The sequence below is a fragment of the Copidosoma floridanum genome, unplaced genomic scaffold, assembly GCF_036245765.1.
Source record: "Copidosoma floridanum isolate Cflo_tuat_1 unplaced genomic scaffold, Cflo_Japanese_pri ptg000007l, whole genome shotgun sequence".
Taxonomy (NCBI): domain Eukaryota; kingdom Metazoa; phylum Arthropoda; class Insecta; order Hymenoptera; family Encyrtidae; genus Copidosoma; species Copidosoma floridanum.
The window spans coordinates 7,823,553-7,846,035 of NW_028321884.1; the positions used below are offsets into that span (position 1 = coordinate 7,823,553).

Below are 22,483 nucleotides of genomic sequence, written 5' to 3' on the forward strand. Positions count from 1 at the left end.
ATTTGCGCCTGGGGTGCAACTCGCATTCCTCAGTCGTGCGACGAGGAGACACGAAGGCTACACCGGCGACTCGTAATCTCGAGTCGTTAGCTCGTTCGCTCTTCCCCGTATACCTATACACGTATACACCCCCGTGAATGCCTACCTCGTCGGGGGAGGGGGGGGATTAAATGTTGAGCGCGTATTTTATACAGACACTCGAGAGGGTGGGAGAAAGGGCGGGACAGATTTATGGACGATTTATGTGTATGCGGGGGGAGGGGGGCTGCACCACGATTGTGCGTGCGAAGAGTAAGAAGGGAGAGAAGAAGACGTAAGGAGGAAATAAGCATAAGTTTGAGGAGGGAGAAACTCCGAGCGCGAATTCCAAGGGACGCGGCGAGCTGTTTGTTTTGTTTAGCGTGGCAATGAGTTTTGGATGTTTATGCAGAAGGGAGGGACGAGGGTTTTTTTACGGGATTTGGATTGTTGCTGTACACGCTGCTTGGAATTTACTTTTTTTTTTTTTTCTTTCAGAATCTTCTTTTCTCCTGGTTTGGGCAAATGAAAAATCAATGCGACCGTCCACGCGTTGGAAATCGAGAGAGTTGGCCGTCCAAAGAATGTAAGGTTGAGAGTAAAAAAATCTCGCGTTTTCCTGGAAATTCACTAGTCCTCCCAATACTTTAAATAACCATAAGCTCTAAAAGCAAATATTTTTATGAATGCGTGATGATATGGAGCTCAATACAATGCATGTAGCTAACGCACGACATCGCCAACCCCCAAGTTGATGTGCACCGACTAATCCACCAAACTCCACCCATTTTCCTGTGGCTATATCCACCCTCACACACGCACACGCGCATGCATCTTAAAGGTCTACCTAAATTTTACTATTCCATCCACCAGCACCATAACTTCTCCTTTGCAACTCGAGTCCTTCGTTATTCGGTGCACGTAGGTATGGAGAGGCGTGTAAAAGGAAAAAAAAAAGAAAAGAAAAGAAACCCACTTCGGGCATACTCTCGAATTACGTTGTTCAAAGTCCATTCTTTCTATAAGCAAGTAACAACACCCTCATATAGCAGCACATACGGGTGTTGGGTGGGAGGTGGATATCGGGGTCGAGGCATCCCACACGGATCCGACATCGAGCCCGAAAACCGCAGAGGTGGGTCTCGCATGGAAAAGGGGGAGATGGGGGAGAAACCCAGTCACGGCCGGCAAACAAACAGGTATATTATACCGCTCCTGCGTACAGGCACGCCAAGAGAATAGGCCAGGGGGTGCGTGAGAGCGGGTGCTGTCGCTCGCTTCCTTCGGAATCAATATTTGCTCGATATCCCATCCTCCCCCCACCCCCTGGACGAGGGAGGGATATACTCTTGCACCCCCTCGATGTGCGTATATATATGTTTCAACATCTCGAGTGCAGGGGGACTGCTTTCGCACGTATCCTCGCTCGGACGCTTCCTTCGCGCCGTCACTCTCCCCCTCTTTTTTTTTTTTTTTTTTTTCCAGGATCCATTGACCTGCGGAGTCACGTGTGCGATGCACGAGAGCCCAGCCCTGTCGTATTTTTATTTTTTTGGATACGCGTTTCTCCAATACTTCCACGTCGGCTGAAAGTCCCTCTGTTAATTCAATTGGCACCGGTAGGGGGTGAGGGAGGAAATGCACACCCAAACCTTAATTAAAACGCGTCCTCTTCTTTGATCAAACACCAAACGTCGTGCCGATAAAAAATAGGGAGGAAAAGGGGGGGGGGGAACCAAAGCTCGCACTCGATTCCAGGGCAAGTGCAAACACTTGGTAAAACCAGCCAAACACCCCCCACCCCCTGAGCCGAACCGAATCAGCTTGAATAACAATGCACTCCGGCAGAGTCCACGCGCACCCCTTCCCTCCCCGAATGACGCGTCGGAGAAAAATAAATGTGTAAATTTGGTTCTTCCGTCGAACCAACTCTCAATGAAAAGTAAAAACAAAACCTCGCCGATGACGCTAAAAATTCCTGTGGACGAGGGGCTGAGCCCACCCCTCGCGCGACTCTAACCCCCGACTCGCAATTGCAGGAGGGGTGCGAACCCTTTCTCGCCTGTACCCTCTTGTTTTGAGTGTTGGAGGGGGAAAAAAAAGAAACGCTATACGGTGGGGGAAACGCGTGTGGTGAATAGAACATCAATACATGCGTACACGTGGTTGCGGTAAACGAGACACTCGGAGGCAAGGCGATGAGAGGGATCGAAGCGTCACTGTCGGTCTCTTTTTTAAATTTTTTAGCGCCCAAGGAAACAAACGTATCGGCATGTGTTTTACTTATTTGTTACAGCTTGTATATAGTTACGCAAACTCATTTTTTGCAAATTATTCATCGCAACGACTCTATATGGCACTACATATACCTGTACCCCTGGAGTCGTAACAAATGGCCCACGAGCACGACCTCGAGTTGAAACACGTAAAAAAAAGAAACACGTAGGTATAACCACAATATACGTGGCTTATCAACACCGAACCAACAAACAATCAACAAAGCCACCTCGATCCGTCGACCGCGTGAAAAATAACTAAAATGTCCGACGTGAGAAGTGGCCCTAATTACATTCGACACGAAACTGCACTCCCTAGGTTATGGCGAGCTTTTGTTTCACCGTTAAGCCCCGCAGTGATGGAAAATCAACGAGAGCTCGCAGCTTTGGGGGCGAGGGTGGAGGGAAACTGTATCATTAGGCACGATTTTTTTTTTTTTCCTTCTTCAGGTCCCTTGGCTTAATTTCATTTAATCTAGGGGTCTGGTCGGGAAGCAACATAACAAATAGCTCGCAGGGAGGAGGGGCTCGCACCCCATATATATATCATCGCGCTTTTGACGACGTTGACGGATCACTCCGTGGAGCTCGTAATGGCAGAGATCTGCAATGGTTTCATTAGTAGGTAGATGTATATATACAACAAACGAACGGAAATATCGCGCGTATACATGAAAATCGCGAAAGCGTTTACACGGGCACTGTGGAAAAAAAAACAGCGAGGGGAAGGGGGCGATTCATCTTCTGGTGGACGTAAAAATTGTTCTTCCTCTGTATTTAGCCGGGAAAAAATTCGTGGCGCGCTTCTCCTTTTGTCCGTTTTTGTTTTCGTGCCGTTACGTACAGGGCGAAAATCTTTCAACGAGCCGGCTCGCGTGTGCAAATTCGGGGGAGGGAGGAGTCATTAAACTGAGCTTTTCGCTCCAGAGAACGAGGGAGGTGGTACAGAGGAAGAATAGCCACGGCTCGGTGCAGTGATTATGCAAAAAAAAAAAAAAAAAAAAAAAAAAAAAAATAGAGGGCCGAGGGACGCTTGCATTATACAGGGAGTCCCGTGTCAATTAAATCTTCATGGGTGGCGCTCACGAAGGGTAAGCAGCGCGTGGAGGCACACACTCGTGCGCCTGTGGATTATCAATCGCAGGAGAGGGTGGAAGAAAGTACTTACTCGCGTGCGATCGGGCTTTTGGCAGTGTATCTGTTTATTAATTATAATGGGTGGGTTTTGGTTGGTTAAGTACCGCTCGTAACGCAAAACGCAAATGTACGATCAATCGAGCCGAGTTGATTTGTCTTTTGGGCTCAATTGACCCACGAAATATTCATTCGTAGTGCTTTTTCTAGCACAACACCGATGAAAGAAACAATAACGGCAGCTCGTTATTCAAAAGACAAAAAGGTGCAAGCACTCCCAGCCCCTTCCCAACCGTAGTAGCATTAAAATCTCGTTAACAAGCGCGAGGGAGAAGCGAATCAGAGTTTGCGCAAATCTACGCCAATTTTCACGAGTTTTGGGAGAAAAAGGTTATCGGACCTAGCCTATGTCAAGTGAAGCCTCATCTCCGCTTCCGAGCCTATGTATCATCGCCTAGTTGGTCAATTAAACTCGCTCAAATTACCATCAGCGAGTGTTTGCTCGCGCGCTTCGTTAAATCGACCACGAGCAGCCGATTTGGGCGGACATGTATACCTACCATGTATATACACTGTAGCCGTGTCTGTCCAACTGTCTCGCTTTGACGAGAATAACGGTGTTGCTGGATGGGGGTGGGGGTGGGGTGTATGCCCGGGGTTCCGTTCGCGGCTTTGTTACGCGTATAATGCACGTGCAGTGTGTGTTAAAACGCCTGTCGGTCACTCGTTTTATTTGATTCGGCTCGCGTTTTAATCAGCTGATGGTTGGGTACTTGTACACGCAGCGCGAAATCCCTTCGGTGCACGCTCTGCTTGAGCGTACCATGATGGTTAATTGTAGATAAAAAAAAGTAGGTACCACAAAGATTTTTTTTAGTTATTTTCACCAGGAGCTCATTTGCGTTGTCGAACTTTTGGCGCATTACCTGTAGCGTATTCGCTCGTCGATTTCTCGTTGATTAAAAATTACATCGCTCGAAACCGAAAAAACAAAGACTGTATACGTTGGGGAAAAAAAAAAAAAAAAAAAAAACCAACTTCCAGAGAGGGAGAGTCCGAATCGGTCCGAGAGCCAGGGAAAACAAAACGCGAAACGAGCCAATAAACGCGCCATACCGGCGGTGTTAGCAAACGCCCCGGAGTTTTCTTCGTTTTCCTCCCCGCGTTCGTAAAAATGGTAATTCGAGAGGCACTTTGCGCGCGGGTGCGCCGTAATTAAAAATCTCGGCGCGGAGTCGATGCCGAAGGGAAAAAACACGCGCGTTCGATAACTGCAGCGACTCCAGATTTCACGTGCGGGGAAAATTGCAAAGGAAAACCAAGCGTGAGGAGGGGGAGGGGCGATCAACGGGGTTTTGCAAATTGAAAATTTTGCGTTCATTTGAATACGTCGGAAGGAAAAGAAGGGAAAAGGGGCAGACTCAAAGGTACGCGCGCACAAGATTTTGATTGCAGCGGACGGGCGCGAGGGAAGGATATCGCAAGGCGTTAACGGATGAGAAATTAAAGGGCGCGGTGCATATAGGGGACCGAGTGCTTACGCGTCAGGGCGGTAGAGGGAGGGTGTTAAAAGAGAAAACAATGTGCAAGGGGGTATCGGGAGAGAGGCAGAAGGGGTTGAGAGCGAAGAGCGTAATCAGAAAAATAATGAAGGGGACGTGGGAAAAACGAGATAATACTCGACGGAAGGGAGGGAATTTTTTAGAGAGGCGGGGGTGGAGTTGTTACGGTCTATACGCGCCACGGCTTAGAGACTCTCTTTTCCCCCGGAAAGACGTTTTGGTTTACCGAGAATGGAAATACCTGGGAGCTTGTTTTCGTATCAATAACTCATTTTATGTATGATATTGGAAAAATGTTGGGTGAATTTGTACACGTGTGAAACTTTGATTAGAAAAATTTAAGCCAAAATGAATAAGGGATGCGATCATTTAATTAGTATACAACAGTTCAAATATCCGGTACTTTTTTTTTAGGAAAAACCATCCTATTATGTTGTTTACAAAACCATAAGACACTTGGATTTATCAATAAGAGTAACTGGACTTTTTTTTTCCTTAAACACTGAAACGCGTCTTTTACGTAGAAACACGCAAGATTGAGCAAACTCGACCCAAGTAATTTATGGCACGTAAAAGTTGAGGAAATGGCTATAATAAAGTTTTTTTGGGGGGATAATGGCAAGGAGTTCAAGATATTAGGACGAGGAGAAGAGGAAGCGACGCGATGCCTACGGATGCATAACTAATTAGTTTCCGAAAACTTTCTTGTACACGCGCACGGGCGCCAGGCGCTACGAGGCAGATGGATTTACTTTGACCCACATTTTCGGCTTATGAGGTGAAACCAAGCGCGTGAAAATTTAACTTTTTATGTTCTTTGAATGTACATCGGTGGAAGCCAACGTTTTGGCTCGTCTATTTTTCATTTAAAAAAAAAAAAAAAAAAAAAAGGAACTATTTTTGAGAATAGCTCGTAAAATACGATGGCAACCGCAGATAGTATTAACTAATACACTTCAGGTTAATCGAACGTCGAGGCCATGGAAAAATAAAAGCTTCCAACATCCCATCGATAAAGAATCTTTTTTACAAAAACCCATCAACTGCAGGGGGCGAAAAAAAAAGGTATATGACAAAAACGATCAACAACGAGTGCATAAAGGAAAGAGGGGGAGGGGGCAAGATGGGCACTGTAGATAAAAATTTTCAAGTGACGGCACGTAAAACTTGGAGGGGAAAAAAGTTTTAAAATTTCGAGCTTCATCCGTAGAGAAAAATTTGAGCTACGACGACGTAAGCATTTTAATACCCTCGCGCCAATAAATTATCGCTCCCTTAAATTCCGTGGTCTCCCTCTCATTCTTGAGGTTTTAATTGCCTACGGGCGTCTGGGACATTACGCCCACGTGGATCGATATTCAACCATCGCGTTTAATACCTGCATATACGAAAAACGCGCGCAAAGTTACTGGGTTTTTGTTTTTCCTCAAAAAAAAAAGAAAAAAAAAAAATCCAGCTGTGGATTAATGCCTTCTTTTTCTCTCAAGTTTGTCAAAGAACTTTGCGGAAAATGCTTTAAGCGAAAAAAATTGCACGTCCCGGGGCTCGGCCTTTGTATCCATCCAGACCCCTCGCATTAGCGCAAAAGCGAACAAAGGGGGAAGGGAAAAAAACAGCGGACGCGCAGAATTCGGGCGTTGGAAAATGGGCCACGCGTTTTCGCGGACTAATGCCGCACGAAGCTACACATAAAAAACGCTTTATTGAAACAGCGTTATTTTTTTGCAACTCGTACTGTCGTCACCCGTTTAGCCACGGAGCACCAGAGAATTAGAAACTCCCCGGATCCTAAGCACTTCCTCCATATATCCAGCCCCACCCATTTTCCGCTCACTAGCCTGCCTTTTGTATACCCTCCCTCTCGAAAGGGAATACCTACACCCGCGAAAGCTAAAAGAAGAGAAGAGGAAAGAAGCCAGAGTGGAAGACAACCCAACGCGCGTCCGTATATATATACCCACATTTTCCTCTCCACAGGCCGTGCCGAGCGTGTACACATATATGGGCCAGTGGAAGAACGCTCTTAGCTGATGAACTGTCCCTGTTTCGGGCCGAGCCGCCCCGGCACTGCTTATGCATGTATACATATTCTTTCTCGCCCCTTTCCCATTTCGCTCTTCTCCGCGAGCGCCACAATGAGCCGATTTCGCTCTCTCGCTCGGCTAGCTCTTAGCGGCGATGAAAGAGAGGAAGAAAAAAAAAAAAAGAGAGACCTCAACGTACCTACACCCGATGGATGTGAGTTACATATTGTGTGCACGTGTACATATATGTGCGTGTCATAATGTGAAAGCGTTTTAGGGTAAACGACCCAGTGCCGGGAGGGAGGCTCGTTAAAGGTGTCAACGTGACAACGCGCGTCATGTGCGGCGCTCTTTTTTTGCCCTCCCTGCATGATATTTATAAATAGCGTTCGTTAATTACACCTCGTTGGGGATGATTGGGTGCATCCACGGGGCGAAGGATGACGTAGCTATACATTGTTGTTTTTCATTTTAATACATGTAGGCACTTGGAAAATCGACATCGAAAACACCAATCGAAAGAAGTCGCTCTGTGTGCTTCGTGATCGATGCTCACCAAGCTACTCGACGTGTAACGATATTGTGAAAATATTTGTTAAAATTTCAGCGTAAGCGCGATTTCAAGTAAATTTGAATCATCAATTATCCGCAGCCTTCAATTTGCAATTACCAAAGGGTGGAAATTAAATAAGCACCGCTGATGAACTCGAGACTTCCTCCACTTGAGTACATATATATACACCCAAAAGCTAGCCTGGGCAGGAGAAAGGGGGGAAAGAGTTTGCCAAGGCGGTGGTGGCTCTCTTTGTGTGTGCAAAACTTGCGGGAGGGTTTATGTTTTATTCAAGCCAAGAAAGAGGAGGAGTAGGAGGAGCACTGCGCTGGGAATGGCATTCCGTATAGAGTAAATAAAAGCATCGGGTCCCCCTCCCGCGCCACTTTCCGTGGTAATTGAAAGATTGAATAATGCATTTTTAAAGATTTCTATCAACTCTGTATGAGGGGCCTCCCGATGAATCCCAATGACGGACCCGAAACTCAAACGAAACAATATTACACGGGTCGTGATAACAAGTTTGCATCAGAAATAATTGTCCTTTCAAAAAATAAGCCAAACTGTGGTATGTTAAATTGAAATACCCTCCGAAGCATGGTTTTTTCCCCACTCAATATAATAGGCAACAGCTTACGTAAACGGGAATCTAGGAAATCCGCAAATCCGCGGTGCCGTTTACAACGGGGCTTGTAATTTCATCGACCGCTGGTCCCTCAAATCCCTCGAATCTATTTTCCCTGCGCCATGGCAAACGCACCCAAGGGAGCTCACCTACGTATATGTATATATAAACCTGCACACGCTCGCTCGCGCAGCAAAGAAATTCAGGTGTACACGGCAAGTTTAATCGAAAACCCTCTCGTACATCCCATCCTCGTAACAAGTTTATCGGGCATTAATATTTATACGTGTATGTGTGTATATGTATACATACATGCACAGTCGAGCTTAATCCCAAAGTGGACGTCTCGTCATTTTCTCCAAGAGAGAGAGAGAGAGAGAGAATCCCCACAAGAGACGACCCTCTATCTCTCTCCGTATGAGCTTGGCCTCTGAATTTTTTCTCTCATACCATGGACACTCTGTTGCTCGAAGAGAGCATATTTATATATACACGCATGTGCGGTGTAGGTACTCGCTCGACGTCTGTTTCTCTTAATTAAGTTGCCGGGGAAGCTCGAAGCTGTGCGCGGTGTGAGCGCGTACTTTGCATTCTTGAGAAAATGGAGCTGTAAGGCAAGGGGTGTCGTTTTACGAAGGGACACGTCGAGGGAGGGAAAAAAAAAACGACAAGAGGAAAGGAAGCGATAATCGAGCTTAACCTGGTTAACGAGTCAAACGAGTGGATCACGATCCCCGGATTTGTGGACGAATCGTTTCCAGCTGAGCTGAGAACTTGCTTTTCCCGCGAGTAATCCCGTAAAAGTGTAGATATACGCGCTTCTAAAGTTTTAACTAATACGTCGACCCTTGATCCGCGATTTTACCGATTTTACGAAGATGCCAAAGCATTGGCTCAGAATAATCTAGTCCTTGACACGTCCAACAACACCTGGATCTTTAACAATCATATTCGACCTGAATGTCACTGGATCTTCAATCTGAATGTCAGAGAACCGGAGGAGAACCAAGTCAAGAGCTGGCAAATCAATGTCGCTAGATCTACCTACATTTATAGTACGTCCATTCGGTGTAATTATTGAATTCCAAATGGGATATGCACCTCTCGCGCTTCGGTGGGTATATACGATAAATTGCCGGAACGCGTAATTAGAACCGGGGAGTAAGATTTGTAGATTGGCTCTGATTAACGTTTGATAATTTTCAACTGGTTGGTATACGTATATGGGATGAAATGGGCGATGACTCCAAAATACCCCCGCTGCTCGCGGAAAATCACGTCAACGACGGAACGGAGTTATACAGTGCAGTTGGATGTGATTTCAGAGCTGTCGTCCAATGGAAGCGCGTGCGGAGTTTCGGTGAAAATTTCATGGAAGTGTAGCTTTAGTCTGACGAGAAAGAAACTTACAAAATAATTTGAAGAAAAATAAAAAAAAATCAAATCAAAGCTACACGGAATATGCGCGGTACACGAGGACAAAAAGGAAATCAAGAGCCAGCCAAGCTCCTACACACGCTAATAGAAATCGGTGTGCTGCGTGCCCCTCCCCTTGTGTTTCTATTGCGTCCATCTGCGTCCCCGGAAGCGTTTATTTCGCGTTTTATTTCCGATGTCGCCCGAGGAGACGTAGGAGGAAGGGGGGGCCGCTCTCAACACGCCCTCGGTCTTTACGGCCGAGACGCTGATTGATCGAAATTCGCCCCCTCCGGCCGAGGAGAAAAAGACGGGGTGAGATGGACGGATAGACACGCGTGTGTACCAGCTCGTGGCTCGACGCTCGTTTTGTCCTTCGATTGGCCGACTCGACTCGCTTTGCCAGCCTTTCTCTCCCAAGGTTTAAAAGCTATACCTGAAACGTATGTAGATGGGTACACGGACTTTATTCAAATATACTGTGACGCGTGAGTAATTTAAAAGCGCTTTTACCGTTTTTAATTTTACGATGACTCCTGGTTTTTTTTTTTTTTTTTGTTGCGATTTTTCTTTTTCGGTTTCGTGATTTTTCACGATTCAGCCTGAATTGTAGCAAGAGTGTTGCTGCCCTGTTGGCTGCGTCTATTTTGACGAAGTCAACTAATTTGTTACTTAAAATTTAGGAGGGATCGCGGCACAAAAATACTACTCAATTTACAAATAATTAATTAAAATCCACCTAAAAAAAGACAATTTTGCTGAATTTATCGGAACGGAGGATGGGAATGAACTAGGTGAAATAAATTTAAAATGCACTGATTATGAGCCACGAACGAAGATATATTTCGTGGCTCAAGGGAAAAACTCCGAAGAGAAAAACCCAAGAGAAGAAAAATTAATGAAAATACAAACGAGTGAGGTTGAACAATAAATTTAAGATAAACTTCCTGCAATGAAGAGTGTGTGCTTGTGTATTGTGTGTAGAAAACGTATACGTGCGCGTCCGCACGTGTCTCGAAAAACTCACGAATCGATAAACGTCGCACGGTCCGTGAAGCGGATTTTCGCCGTGCTTTACTCGCAGCACGCCGAGCTTCTCGAAGATGATGCAGATGACGATGATGATAAAAAAGAAAGCGTGAGAGAAATTAACCCCAAAAAGGTGACCCCCAGATACACGTGTGCGTGATGATGATGAGGAAGGATGTAGAAACCAGTAGGACGAATATAATACCCAACTATGCCAGATACTCGAGATCGCAGTTGACAACTGTAGACCGCTCTGTATAGACAGATAGATCGGAACTGACCCGGCGCGCCCACCCAAAGTAGCCGCAAGACCCCCCTTCCCCTTTTTAATTCTCCCACCCGCTGCAGTCGTCAGGACCCATCAATCCCTTACACTTTATATGTGGAAAGCCAGGAAAGGAGAGAGAGAGAGAATGATTTAAGCAATTAAGAGAGGGGGGAGAGACCTATGACCCGAGGACACTTAATAAGAGCAAAGGAGATGGAGATGTAGGCGCATGATAGAGAAGGAGAGAAAATGTCTAGCTAATGCGAGTATAGAGAGAGAGAGACATAATGAGAGTTGGCGCGAGAGCGAATAATTGTACCGACTGAAACAAAAGGAGAAAAAGGATGAAGGTAAGAGAGAAATTGACCGGCGCTTGCATATGTGAATATGTGATGAATTTTGTATGAACTCGGTGTGTTGCCACCTTCGGCGTGCTGCGAGGTTGATCCTCCACCGCTCACGAGGCGGTTTACGAATTTTAGTTGTTTCGACTAAACACAGCCGATATCAAGGAATAAATTCAATACACTCCACTCACGGAGTGTACCGTTGTTTTTTCACTTTTTGCATGCGCAAACGAATCCAAACCCATATATATTTCGAAGCTCCATGGAAAAGTTTTTCGTGAATTCATTGGAAAACGAGGAAAAAGATATCTCAGTCAAATCAATGCCCGTCTACTTTTAATCGACACCAGAGATCGATACTCCGTGTATAGATATCCAGGAACTTTTTCAGAGACCCATATACTCGTGAATGGCGAATAAAGTTTACTTCGAAACTTACCGGAAGCGTAAAAAAAAAAAAAAAAAAAAAAAAAAAAAATTGACAAACCTCGGCATCGGTGTAAATCAAATATCCGTACCTGCACGTGTTTGCAAAACAGTACAGATCGCAGTTGAATCAATACTACAAATCGATTTTTTTATAAAATATTAAATGTTTCGTACATCTAATTGTAGAAAAATATTATTCTGCTGTACGCGTGTATTTTCAAAAATAAACACTTGAACGCGTCATTTTGACGCAGCCCGAAGATCCACAAATGTGATCTTTCGACCGTTGCATCAGGTAAAAAAAAAAAATAATAATAATATATATGTCGAGTGGACCGTCCCTCTCTGCTCTCGAGCGTCTCCATACATGTCTTAAACTTGCCACTGCTGCTTAGCTCCCCCAAGACTCCCGAAAGGAGCGCTCAACAACAGCTGTGTCTCCTCTCGGTGCACACGTATAACTTCCATGGGTACAAAGAGGAGCCAAGGGTGAGGCGAGCGAGGCCAAAGTTTTCAAAAAAGGAGCAAAGATAAAAAAAATAAAATAAAAAAGAGGGTCTGATTCGTACAGTATCTCGCGCGAATATTCATTAAGCTGAGCGAGCTGGTACAGCGTGTCCCTTCGCGCCCTCGTTATAATATTCCAGGGCACGGATCTTTGTTTTTTTCCTCCTCCTTCTCTTGCCGTCTCGTATTACGAGCTTTTTTTTCGGTTTTGCTGAGTAAGGGACTCTTGGCCGCACACACGCGGGCCGGGTTTGCATGTGTATTTTTTTTTTCCTCTCCACCCTCCCCTGTACTCCTTGGGCGAAACGATCTCTCGGTGGTGTGGTGCTGGTGGTGACGGTAATGCGGCCGGGTACGTGGTACGAGATTTCTTGCACGAGGACCGGCTGCTTTTAACGAGCCGGCGCCGTTCGCCCGCACGTGTGTCTATTATATAGTTTTGTACCAGCACGAGTTGAGCCGATCCTCAACAACAATACACCTTTAAATTGACGAAAGCCGGCTTTTCGTAGTTTTAATCATAAAAACAAAGCCACCCTCCCCAATGTCTAGCCAAAAAGGAAAAAATTGTCCCTCGACAGGGCGAAAAGCTTTTAAGCATCGGTGATGAGGAGAGAACGAGCGACGTGCTCTCACCTCACGAAAAACAAGGGCACACCGGAAATCGATACACACCACCTATTCACGTACACGTGTATATATAGATAACAGGGGCGTAAGCAGCCGTACAGTGAAATAAAGTGCCTACGAGGGGGAAGGAGAGAAGGCAAGGATTCTCGTGATGGCCTCTCCGCGAAGGAGAGAAAGACATTTCCACTCGAAGAAATGAAAGAAAAAGAAGAGAGTCGGCAAATCGAGGAAGAAACAATGCCCACCGGGCGCCGACAAACGTGAAACTCGATTCGTCGAGGTTGGGCGGAATGCACCCCCCTCCCCCAACCCCAACCCCTTTCTTCTTCTTCTCTGCTACTATACTCCTTTGGGGTGGAGGATACCCGTACCTGTGACCCAAAGTGACACTGTATAAAAGTGTACGTGTAGACTCCACCCCTTTCGTGCACGACGATGTATATCTACACTCGTTGGTGTACTCGACAGCTTTCTCGCTGTTGTTTTACGAGCTTCTGGCGCTGCACACGTGCGTATAATTGAGAGACGATTTTTCTTTCCGGGGGCGTTAATTTATTTCACTCACCCGATCGACCCACTCGAATATTCCGACTCGACCGCAAATTGAGCCTTTTCTATGAAACGTGTACACAATTATACACAGGCATGCACAGTCGAGGGACATTGTTAAGCGCACAATGGACCAGCCTATGGATGCCGTATCGGGACATAATGAATTTTGGGGGAGCGCACAACTACCGTGGAAATTTCAACGTAAAATCAATCGAATTCGCGCACCGAAAATCGCTATGTTCAATGAACACTTGCATTTGACTTTTAGTATACCGTACACCTGCAAAAAAAAAACAAGGGGAATAAAAATCAAGCTATACGGAAGAAAGTTAATAAAATTGTAGTGCACGTACAAACAATCGCAGGGATGAAGACAGGAAAATATAAATCACATAAATGGAATGTAATGGAGGTGGTTGCGGAAAACGCTCAATCAGCGAGACAAAGGTAACCTCGTCTAGTGACCCGTGTATCGAGAAAAAAATGTAACGAAAAAAAGGTACGAGGAGCATAAACGTACACACACGCATATATATATATATATGTGCACGGTTAAGCGTGCAATCGATAGGTTGCATGAGACAACGAGCGAGTACAAGAGAAAAGAGGATACATACGTAGCGCAGCAGAGCGCGATTTATCTGCCACGGCCTATATTTATAGTGGTGTATAGCCCCCCTCCACCTCGAGCGCATCAATTTTCTTTCTTCGGGTTCAACCCTTTTTCCCCCTCTCTATTTCCGTCCCCATTTTCCATTTCTTTTCTATTGTCACGACGGATTGCCCGCTGTATGAATTCACGGGTGTGTGTGTGTGTGTGTGGAGGGCTTAGCCATGAGAAACATACGGGAACATACATTTATAAGGGAAGCTCCTGTATTGACTTATTAATGAAGAATCTCTCAAGAGCATCTTTGTTACCATTAGCGAGCCATTGGGGTTGTCAAATCCCTATTTTCAATCGACCTGTGTAATTTATTTGAAGCACAGACCAAGTGCCGCCAGACGCTCAAAACGAGCGAAAAAATCCCACAGGAGAAAACATATCTGGTTCGCGGTACGAGATTTGGCTGACAATGCCTACCCTGTATTTCACACAAAAATAACAAGGAGTAGAGAAGAAAAATAGCTCGGGGGTGCAATACATGCCACCGACTCGGTACCGTACACCCCGAGCATTGAGAGATTTTTGAGCAGCCGAGGGTAAGTAGCACGCACCTGCGATCGAATTTTAAAAATCACGGGGGTGGATAATAGTTTTTGTGCCAAAAATGAGCGTAGATCGGTAAACCGAGACCTAAGAGCTCTTTTATCGATACAGGATTGTTGGTATACCTATATGTTCATAGGTGTTGATATATTCATTCGTAATTCCTTCACTGTGTCGCATCTTTGATCACTGTTTATCTGGTCTAGCGTGGAAACAAAAAAAAAACCCTCTCCTCTCCGTCCCTACTCGTATTCACACGCCCGTCCGTCTGTCGCTTTAATTCACTCGATCACGTGGACGCGATAAGATTACTTTTCTCTCCCTCTATTCCCTCCTCATTTCGCCAATCAATCGGATAAATGTCCCGTGGAAAATCAACGCGAGTCGAGGGAAGAAAAGGTGGGGAGGGCGCAGTCACGCGCAAAAATGCAATCAAACGCAGGTTTTGCGGACAAAAGAGGGCCTTTCGCGTCCACCACGTCAATCGTATGAGAGCGGCGTTCTTTCCACCTTTGATTTCCGACAGCCCCTCCCCTGCCTGCGGTGAGTCGAAGGAAAAAATTCACAAGCCAAAAAACCTTCGAATCTCATCTCGAAACGAAATACAACCCAACCACACGAGTCCCCGATCGAGATTTCCTCGGAATATCACACGTCGACACGCACGGGACACCTTTGCACGTTAGTATACGTAACAACTGCACATATGCGTATACACATATGTATACGCGTACACTAGCTCGGTGGTTGTAATTACCGTAACAGCACAGGAGGAAACGCGCGGAAGCCAAACCGAACCGACATGGAGATACGAAGCTCAATCCATGGGGGAGAGAGAGAGCAATGGTGTACTGGTGGTGGCAATGCGATATACATACGCACACGTGGAAGCTAAAAGCGTAGCGCTGGAGGAATCAATTTACCGTCGAGGGTCGGGTGCTTGGGTCGAAGGTCGTGGATTACACTATACTTATCGAGCATTGTTTACAATTATAATTTTCTTTTTTCTAGTTTAGTAAAAAAAGGGAAAAAGTTTGTTTTGAGTTTACCAGGAGTATATACCCTATACGTACGTGTAACGTGGCTTTTGTTGTATTTAATGCCCCAGTGTGGATTTGCCAACTACTCCGGCCGTATGGGGGAGAGTCTCTCTTTTAAACCTAATGGACACGACTGAATGGGATGAAAAGAGTCGGGCGGCCCAAAGAGTGAAAAACCTGAACGCGTCTTTGTGCGAAAAATAAAAATTAATCCCCGGCAGTAAAAAGAAAAGCAGGAAATCCGACGCTGGAAATTTAAACTCATAGTCGGGCGATTAAATCTTTTTTTTTTTTTTTTTTTTCATCAAGGTCAGAGTTGGTGGTTGACTCCTCTATTGTTCCGTGCTCTCTTTTCGCAATTGTGTTCCTCCGCAACGTCCTGGCGCTATTTCCGTCATGATTGTGCACGGCGTTAAGCGACCCACGTGGCATTACAACTTGGACGTTGGATGATATATGTCATTATTACTACGAGGTGCAAAAATAACAGTTCAACAGGCTAGCACTGTGACCGGAATGACCTTAATGGCGAAGAAAAGGAGAGAAAAAATTCAACCTTCCCCAATGATTGTTTATTCGAGCGACAAATTCATCCACCCGAGATTTAATTGTCATTGAAAACACGTCCCACCCGTCAGGTGTACCTACTACTGTTTGCTCTCTCGCTGTCCGTCAACTGGTACGATTTGAATATTCACCCTTGGGAAAAAAAAAAAAGATCAAAAAAAAATTGCAAAAAATCCAACCCAACAACCCATAGCGCAACAAATGGAAAAAAAAAAAGGGAGGCGAGAAACAAGAGGGCGCCGAAACACCCGGCGGGACAATCGTTCAACAATCTCACGGGCCCCCATTCTTCTCTCTTGCCGCGTATGTATACCCTCTACAGGGCACGAAGGAGACCGAAGAAAAGAAATAAGGCGCATGCCGAGCAGAGGAGAAAAATAGTCTCGCGAAATTGCACACGTGTGCACGTATGAGGTATATATAGGGGCCTCCTCTCCTTTCCAAAGACAGAGAGAGAGAGAGAGAGAGCTAGGGAGCGACAATAAAGGACGAGGACCAGCGGATCCCCGCGTGTATTATGCAGGTACCTGCACCCGTATATGCTAGTATATAGGTATACGTATACAATATACACCATAAATGGGATCTACTCACGTGATGCCGTTCATAATTCAGGGCCGGCGTGTGTGTGTTTACAATAAGGTAAGTTGCGCACATGGGTCACCGTATAGTATATTTATGGTATAGCGGGCTCGAGGGTACAGGGTATACGTTGTATCGTATACCCACATCTCTCGTATGGTTTTTCTTAGTCCAATGAACGCAAGTCCTCTCCAGCTAAGCGCACCGTAACATTTCAACCATCACTTTTTTTTTTAACAACAATTGTCCACCACTAAATACTTGTTGCACGTTAAATATCACCCACGCACGCCACGATACCGATTTTCTCGCGCTTTCTCTCTGTATCCCCAGCACTGCCGATTCACGTGCACCAAATGAGCACAACACGATGCAACCGTCACACGTTTACGTGGATTTTGGCAAAATTTTCAATAACCACCACCACCACCACCACCACTGTTATATCCTATGAACTCGAAACAATAACTGCTGCACACCCGGGGGCGTAAAAAAAAAAAAAAAAGTAAGAAAGAAGAAACGGAGGGAACAAAAATGAGTTTAAAAAGAGGAAAAGCACGATTTTAGGGGCACTACAACAAAGCGGTATATACATGGGTATAAGTAAATAATAAATTATACTCGTGCATATATACATATGGGGTTGAGCTCTCGCGGGCAACAGGCCTCGCGCCCAGCCGGGGATAGACTGCCGGCTCGGCGCGACCTCGGCCGTACCGCGCCTGTAGCGCTGTGCGAGAGATAGACATCCACCGACCGGCCGGCTGGGGTGGTGCGTGCTCCATGCACGTGTATATATATACATCACCTATACCCTACTCACACCCCGTGTAGAGCGGGAGAGAGAAGGAGAGCGAAACGGCCCGAGAGCTCCCGAGGGACTTTTGATGCTGTGTGCGCGTGTCTATGTAACGGAGCGCACCTACACCACGCAGGAGAGATTTGTACTACCTACCCCCTGAAAGGACGCGCGTACGCGTTAGCGGGGGGTGGCGGAGAGGATATGAGAAAATACCATATTCGGATCGGTGCATGGTGATGGTGGGGGGAGAGGCGCGAGAGATACCGCATAGTTCGTATCGTGGGGTAGCGCGCGGTAATTGGAGCGGGGGTGGGTGATGTTGGGGTATTATCTTGAAAGAAGGGAGATATACTATACATCGTGTCGAGGCGGACTCTGGAATGCGCGTGAACGCGCCGTCGAAGCGTATATCGAGAGGAGTTTCGCGGGATCGACGGAGTCGTTGTACGTTGAAGGGGGTTGCATGATGATGAAGAGTATACGTTAGCGCCGAGGAAAGAGCTATAGGGGGGTGGAAAGGAACTTTGGCGAATTAATAAAGGGCTCGCGGCTTATATATATCGTTATGGCCGATACGCCGTAGGTACGCGTTGTTTCATCCATATTATTTATATGTCCGTTACCATTTCGGGTTCAAGGGCGAAGCGTTCACGTGCAATTATACTAAATGTATGTACCGATATAATGGGAACGCGTAGCGAGATAATATACATCACGAGTAATGCTGAATTATGATGTTGCGCGCGCGAGAATGGCTCAACGAGATAAGACGACTCTCTTCGAGACGGCCCTCCCTTTCCCCAAACTCAACTCTATAAAAGGGTCATTGGTGTGCGTATACGTACATCGAATCAGTCTCTTGATTGTATGCATGCCACAAACAATCATTTTTTGCTCTAATAAAAATGACCCCTGCGTCCTGGGTTAACTTGGCGTCGAAACTTTTCAACCAAAATGCCAAAATGAACGGTACAAGCAGGAGGAGCGGTATACGCGGTGGGGGACACGATCCATATTGTGAGCTAAAAGTTGTGGGGTAACGCACGATAATGGCGTACACGTACATGTATATAAGGCAGTACGCGGTTAGCACTGTGTAGCGCACGGCTAAAAGCCTTCCGGGTCCCCTTTGCCAATATATACATACTCGTGCGACGAAAACAAGAGCAAGGCAAAAATGAAACAACGAGGATGTATATGTGATCCCTCGGCGATACGAGTAAAAATAAAAAAAAAACCTGGACCAGGTATATATGGGGAAGGAATGAGGTATATACAAGTAGAGCTCGGGCAGGCAGTGTACGTGTATTATGTATTGGTATATGTATACCCAAAGCCGAGGGCGACGGTCAATGTCACCCCCCCCCCCTCCAAAAGGAAACAGGGAAGAGAAGCAGGACCATCGCGTTGTGTGTGTGTGCGCATATATAAACTATGCATGTGGCTCGCGGGGGATGCTGAACAAAACGTGGCCAGTTTGCGTGGTGTGTAACTGCGTGTGCCGACGACGCCACCCCCTTTTTTTTTTCTTCCCGGCGCACTAGTTGCTGAAACAAAAAAAAAGCGAAGGAGACGGGCTGCGTAACTGCTGCCCTTTCGAGATGCGTACAACGGAGGAAAGAAAAAGACGCGCCCTTTTTTTTATACATATAAGCTTTGTACGCCGAGGAGTTGGCTATTAACTTTTTTATTTCCGGTTCTTTCTTGCCGCGCGGAGAGAAATTGATTCGCCGAGAAAGGGATAAAGGTGATGGTGCTGATAAGATCGAGGCTGGTTGTGTACGAGCCGATTGAAATTATCGATACAAGAGAGAGGTTGCGCAAACACGCGTCCGTGCCCTCCGGGGTGAGGTGTTGATGCATACGTGTGTTATACGAACATAGGAAATCTTTTTTTTTATTTATTTTTTTTTTTTTATGTAACAAGATGATATAATACAGAGAGAGAGATGCAGGTCGATTTATTTCATCTTACGGGGGTTGTTTGTTGCTTGGCTCGGAGCTACTGTCTCTACCTACAACCCATCAGCGAATCTATTGTCGTACCTTACGAGGAGGTTGGCCTGTGTGTATAATTGTATACCTCTGCTTTCGAATGGCAACCGGACACAACGAGATTTTCACGCGAGTGTGGATGAAATAAAAAAAAAAAAAAAAAAAATCCCAAACCACTTTCTTATCACCCCCTCCGGCGTCGGAATTAGCTATACGCTTCGACCCAGAGAACCGTTTGCGCGTGAAAATGAAAGCCACGCGCGCTAGTTAGTCCACCCGGAATGACCCACACCCGCGCACGGACGAGGGGCTGAAATTGCCGGCTGCACGTACATACAAGGGGCGATAAGGGCGAGATGCAACCCTCCCTCCCTTCTCCGTTTGCCGGTCTATTTCTCGCGCAGGGCTCCTTCTCTTTATGATTTTCATCCCCTCTTTCTCTTTTATCTGTCCGGCGCGCCTGTGCTCTTTCTCTCTCTCTCCCAAGAGATACGGTCCGAGGGAATAACGGAGGGAATAATCGAGGCTGAACACGCAGGGGATGGGGAGGCGAGGGTTTGGTTTTTTCGTTGTTTTTCGGTAAAATTGTAATACCCAACTGCCGGAGTAACGGCAATCGAGCGGGAATTCACCGAATCTTTCCGACGAAATTGTTTCGCAGGTGTATAATGGGCAATTACTTACGTAACGTATATATATATATATGCATCGTAGGAACGAGGAGGGTATAAAACAACGGGCGAGAGTCCATTTGTTTTTCTATACGCAACGGAGAGAGCATCACGGCTCGAGCGCCGTAAAGATAACGCGATTTTTTCTCATTTTTCTTCCGCCGCTCACGTGGAGGGAGGGAGAACGGGGGGGGGGAAGCTATATTGATCACTGGGACAGTTTCTCGGAGGGCACGCTATACGGTAGGTGTAGGCTTTGCGGGGTTTTTCTATATATATATATCTCAGCGTCGCAGAGGAGGAAAACACTCGGTGCGGGTGTGGATGAAAGTAAGAGGAGGAGATGTATAAGGGGAGACGAAAGTAAGGAACCTAATCTGCCGGGAGGTGGAACGACTGCGGTAAGGTGATATCGGCACGTGCATTGGGGAGAGGGATTGATATGAAAAATCTCTCGCGGAAGGGTGGGAATTTTTTTTTTTCCAATCAGCGCCGCGCATCGATATTCGACTCCTCTCGGCATAAATAAATATGTCGAGCGACTTACAGGGAAACGTGAACATCCTTACGGGGGACCTTTGCCCCTCCAACGAGTCTCCGGCTTTAAGTATATATATAAAAATAAAATAAAAAAAACAATTACGCCCTGAAATCACAGTGGAACACGAAGGGGGAGCAACCTCGCCGTGGTGGCTCAAGAAGAAGAGGAGACGAGCCAGCCTCCCGACATATTTATGGTTCTCGCAGGGAGAGAAAAAAAGGAACAGTCCCAGTGCGTAGCGTCTCTTGGGGACAAAAAAAAAAAAAAAATAATACCAGCTCCTCCGTGGCGCTGGGACAAAAGGTGGAAAATATCGTGAAAAGTGGAATTCGCGCGTGCAAGAAGCGAAAGGGGAGAGAATTTAATGAACCGAACGGTATATAGGTACGTAGCGTTGGAGTGCGGGAGGCGAGGGACACGGGGCGATAAATTTGGAAAGTGGCTGCAACCTGCCAGAGCCAGCCGAGCCTTCCTCGCGTCGTTCTTCGATTAGGTTGGCGCTTATCGCCCTGCCGCCCTTACACTCGGTGGAATCTGATTTTTTTTCTTTTTCTTTTTTTTTTTTTTTTTTTTTTTTTGAACCCTGTACAACCAGCCGGAGGACTCTTCTGCACCTTATCTCCCCCTTCCTCTCGCTGTATACAGCCAACCTTCAAGTTATCACAAGCGGTTTTTTTAAATCGTGTACGCTTCGAGATCGTGACTCTGCGGAATTTGTTTCGATTTTTTGCTTCCCAAAGTGAACGCGGACCTCATTTGCCGATGAATGTGCTTTGGCGAGTCATTTCGAAAGCTGTTCCTTCTCCCCCGTGTACGTATCATGTATATACATGTACCCGCTCGACCCGCAGTCCATTATTCACCGTAAATACGTTACTTTTCAAGGTTTAATTCGAGTACGCCAACGCAGCGGAAAGGTCCTGAAGGGAGAATTTATCGAGTGTACTTAAACTGCTGAAAATGATTGCAGTTGTTAAAAAGAAGATACACAAAAGGGCCATGAAACGGCTTTTTCAAGGGCCGTTCATTTCACGCTGCTCGCCCACTCGTAATGGCCCTTGTTTGAAACAATTTTCATGCCAACTTGTCCTTTGATGTCTTTTGAGAGCGTAATTTGTTTAACAAAAAGAAAAAAAAACAAACGAGTCAACGTCAATTTGTTTATCCAATTCTGGTTGTCGTTTAACGAACCGTCGCGCGTGCACGCGAGAAGAAAAGTGTAAGGGAGTTTAAATCATTTTAGTTCAGCCTCGTAAAAATTGGTCAAAGTAAATCAACGACGTACTCGATTTCGCAGGAGTGATGGAGAAAGATCACTTTGATCATTTCTCCGACTACATAGCCTGGATCTACGTGTTGTACGCAGTGCTGTACTTTATCGTGATAATGTACAATTTTTTTGGGAAGAATAGAAAATTACCAAACCCCAAAACATTACCACTTCTGGTTTACAAGTTTGCGTGTTTATCTCAAGACATATAAATGTATAACTTACATGTAAAAGAATAAAATGTAAAAATGAAAGCATCGGCACACTAACCTTTGCGTTGAAGTTGAGAAACAGGTGACGACAACTCGTTATCCAGGTCGCTGCAATTTTTCAAGTGGTTCCAGTCATCCCTCAGTTTCTTCAATTTTTCCTGCCAGGTTGGACCAATCGTTAGAACGCGTGAGCAATCATTAAAATTACAATGTCGAAACAGCG

At 45.9% G+C, this 22,483-nt stretch overlaps 1 protein-coding gene across 1 annotated transcript in view; it reads right to left on the reverse strand.

Annotated features, from left to right (window-relative positions):
- LOC106647442 (dystrophin, isoforms A/C/F/G/H) overlaps positions 1 to 22,483 on the reverse strand; it is a 220,011-nt gene that overhangs the window by 171,607 nt on the left and 25,921 nt on the right. The window contains exon 31 of the mRNA XM_089588569.1: positions 22,319 to 22,418. Within this exon, the coding sequence (XP_089444695.1) occupies positions 22,319 to 22,418 (100 nt within the window). The remainder of the gene's footprint in view (positions 1 to 22,318; positions 22,419 to 22,483) is intronic.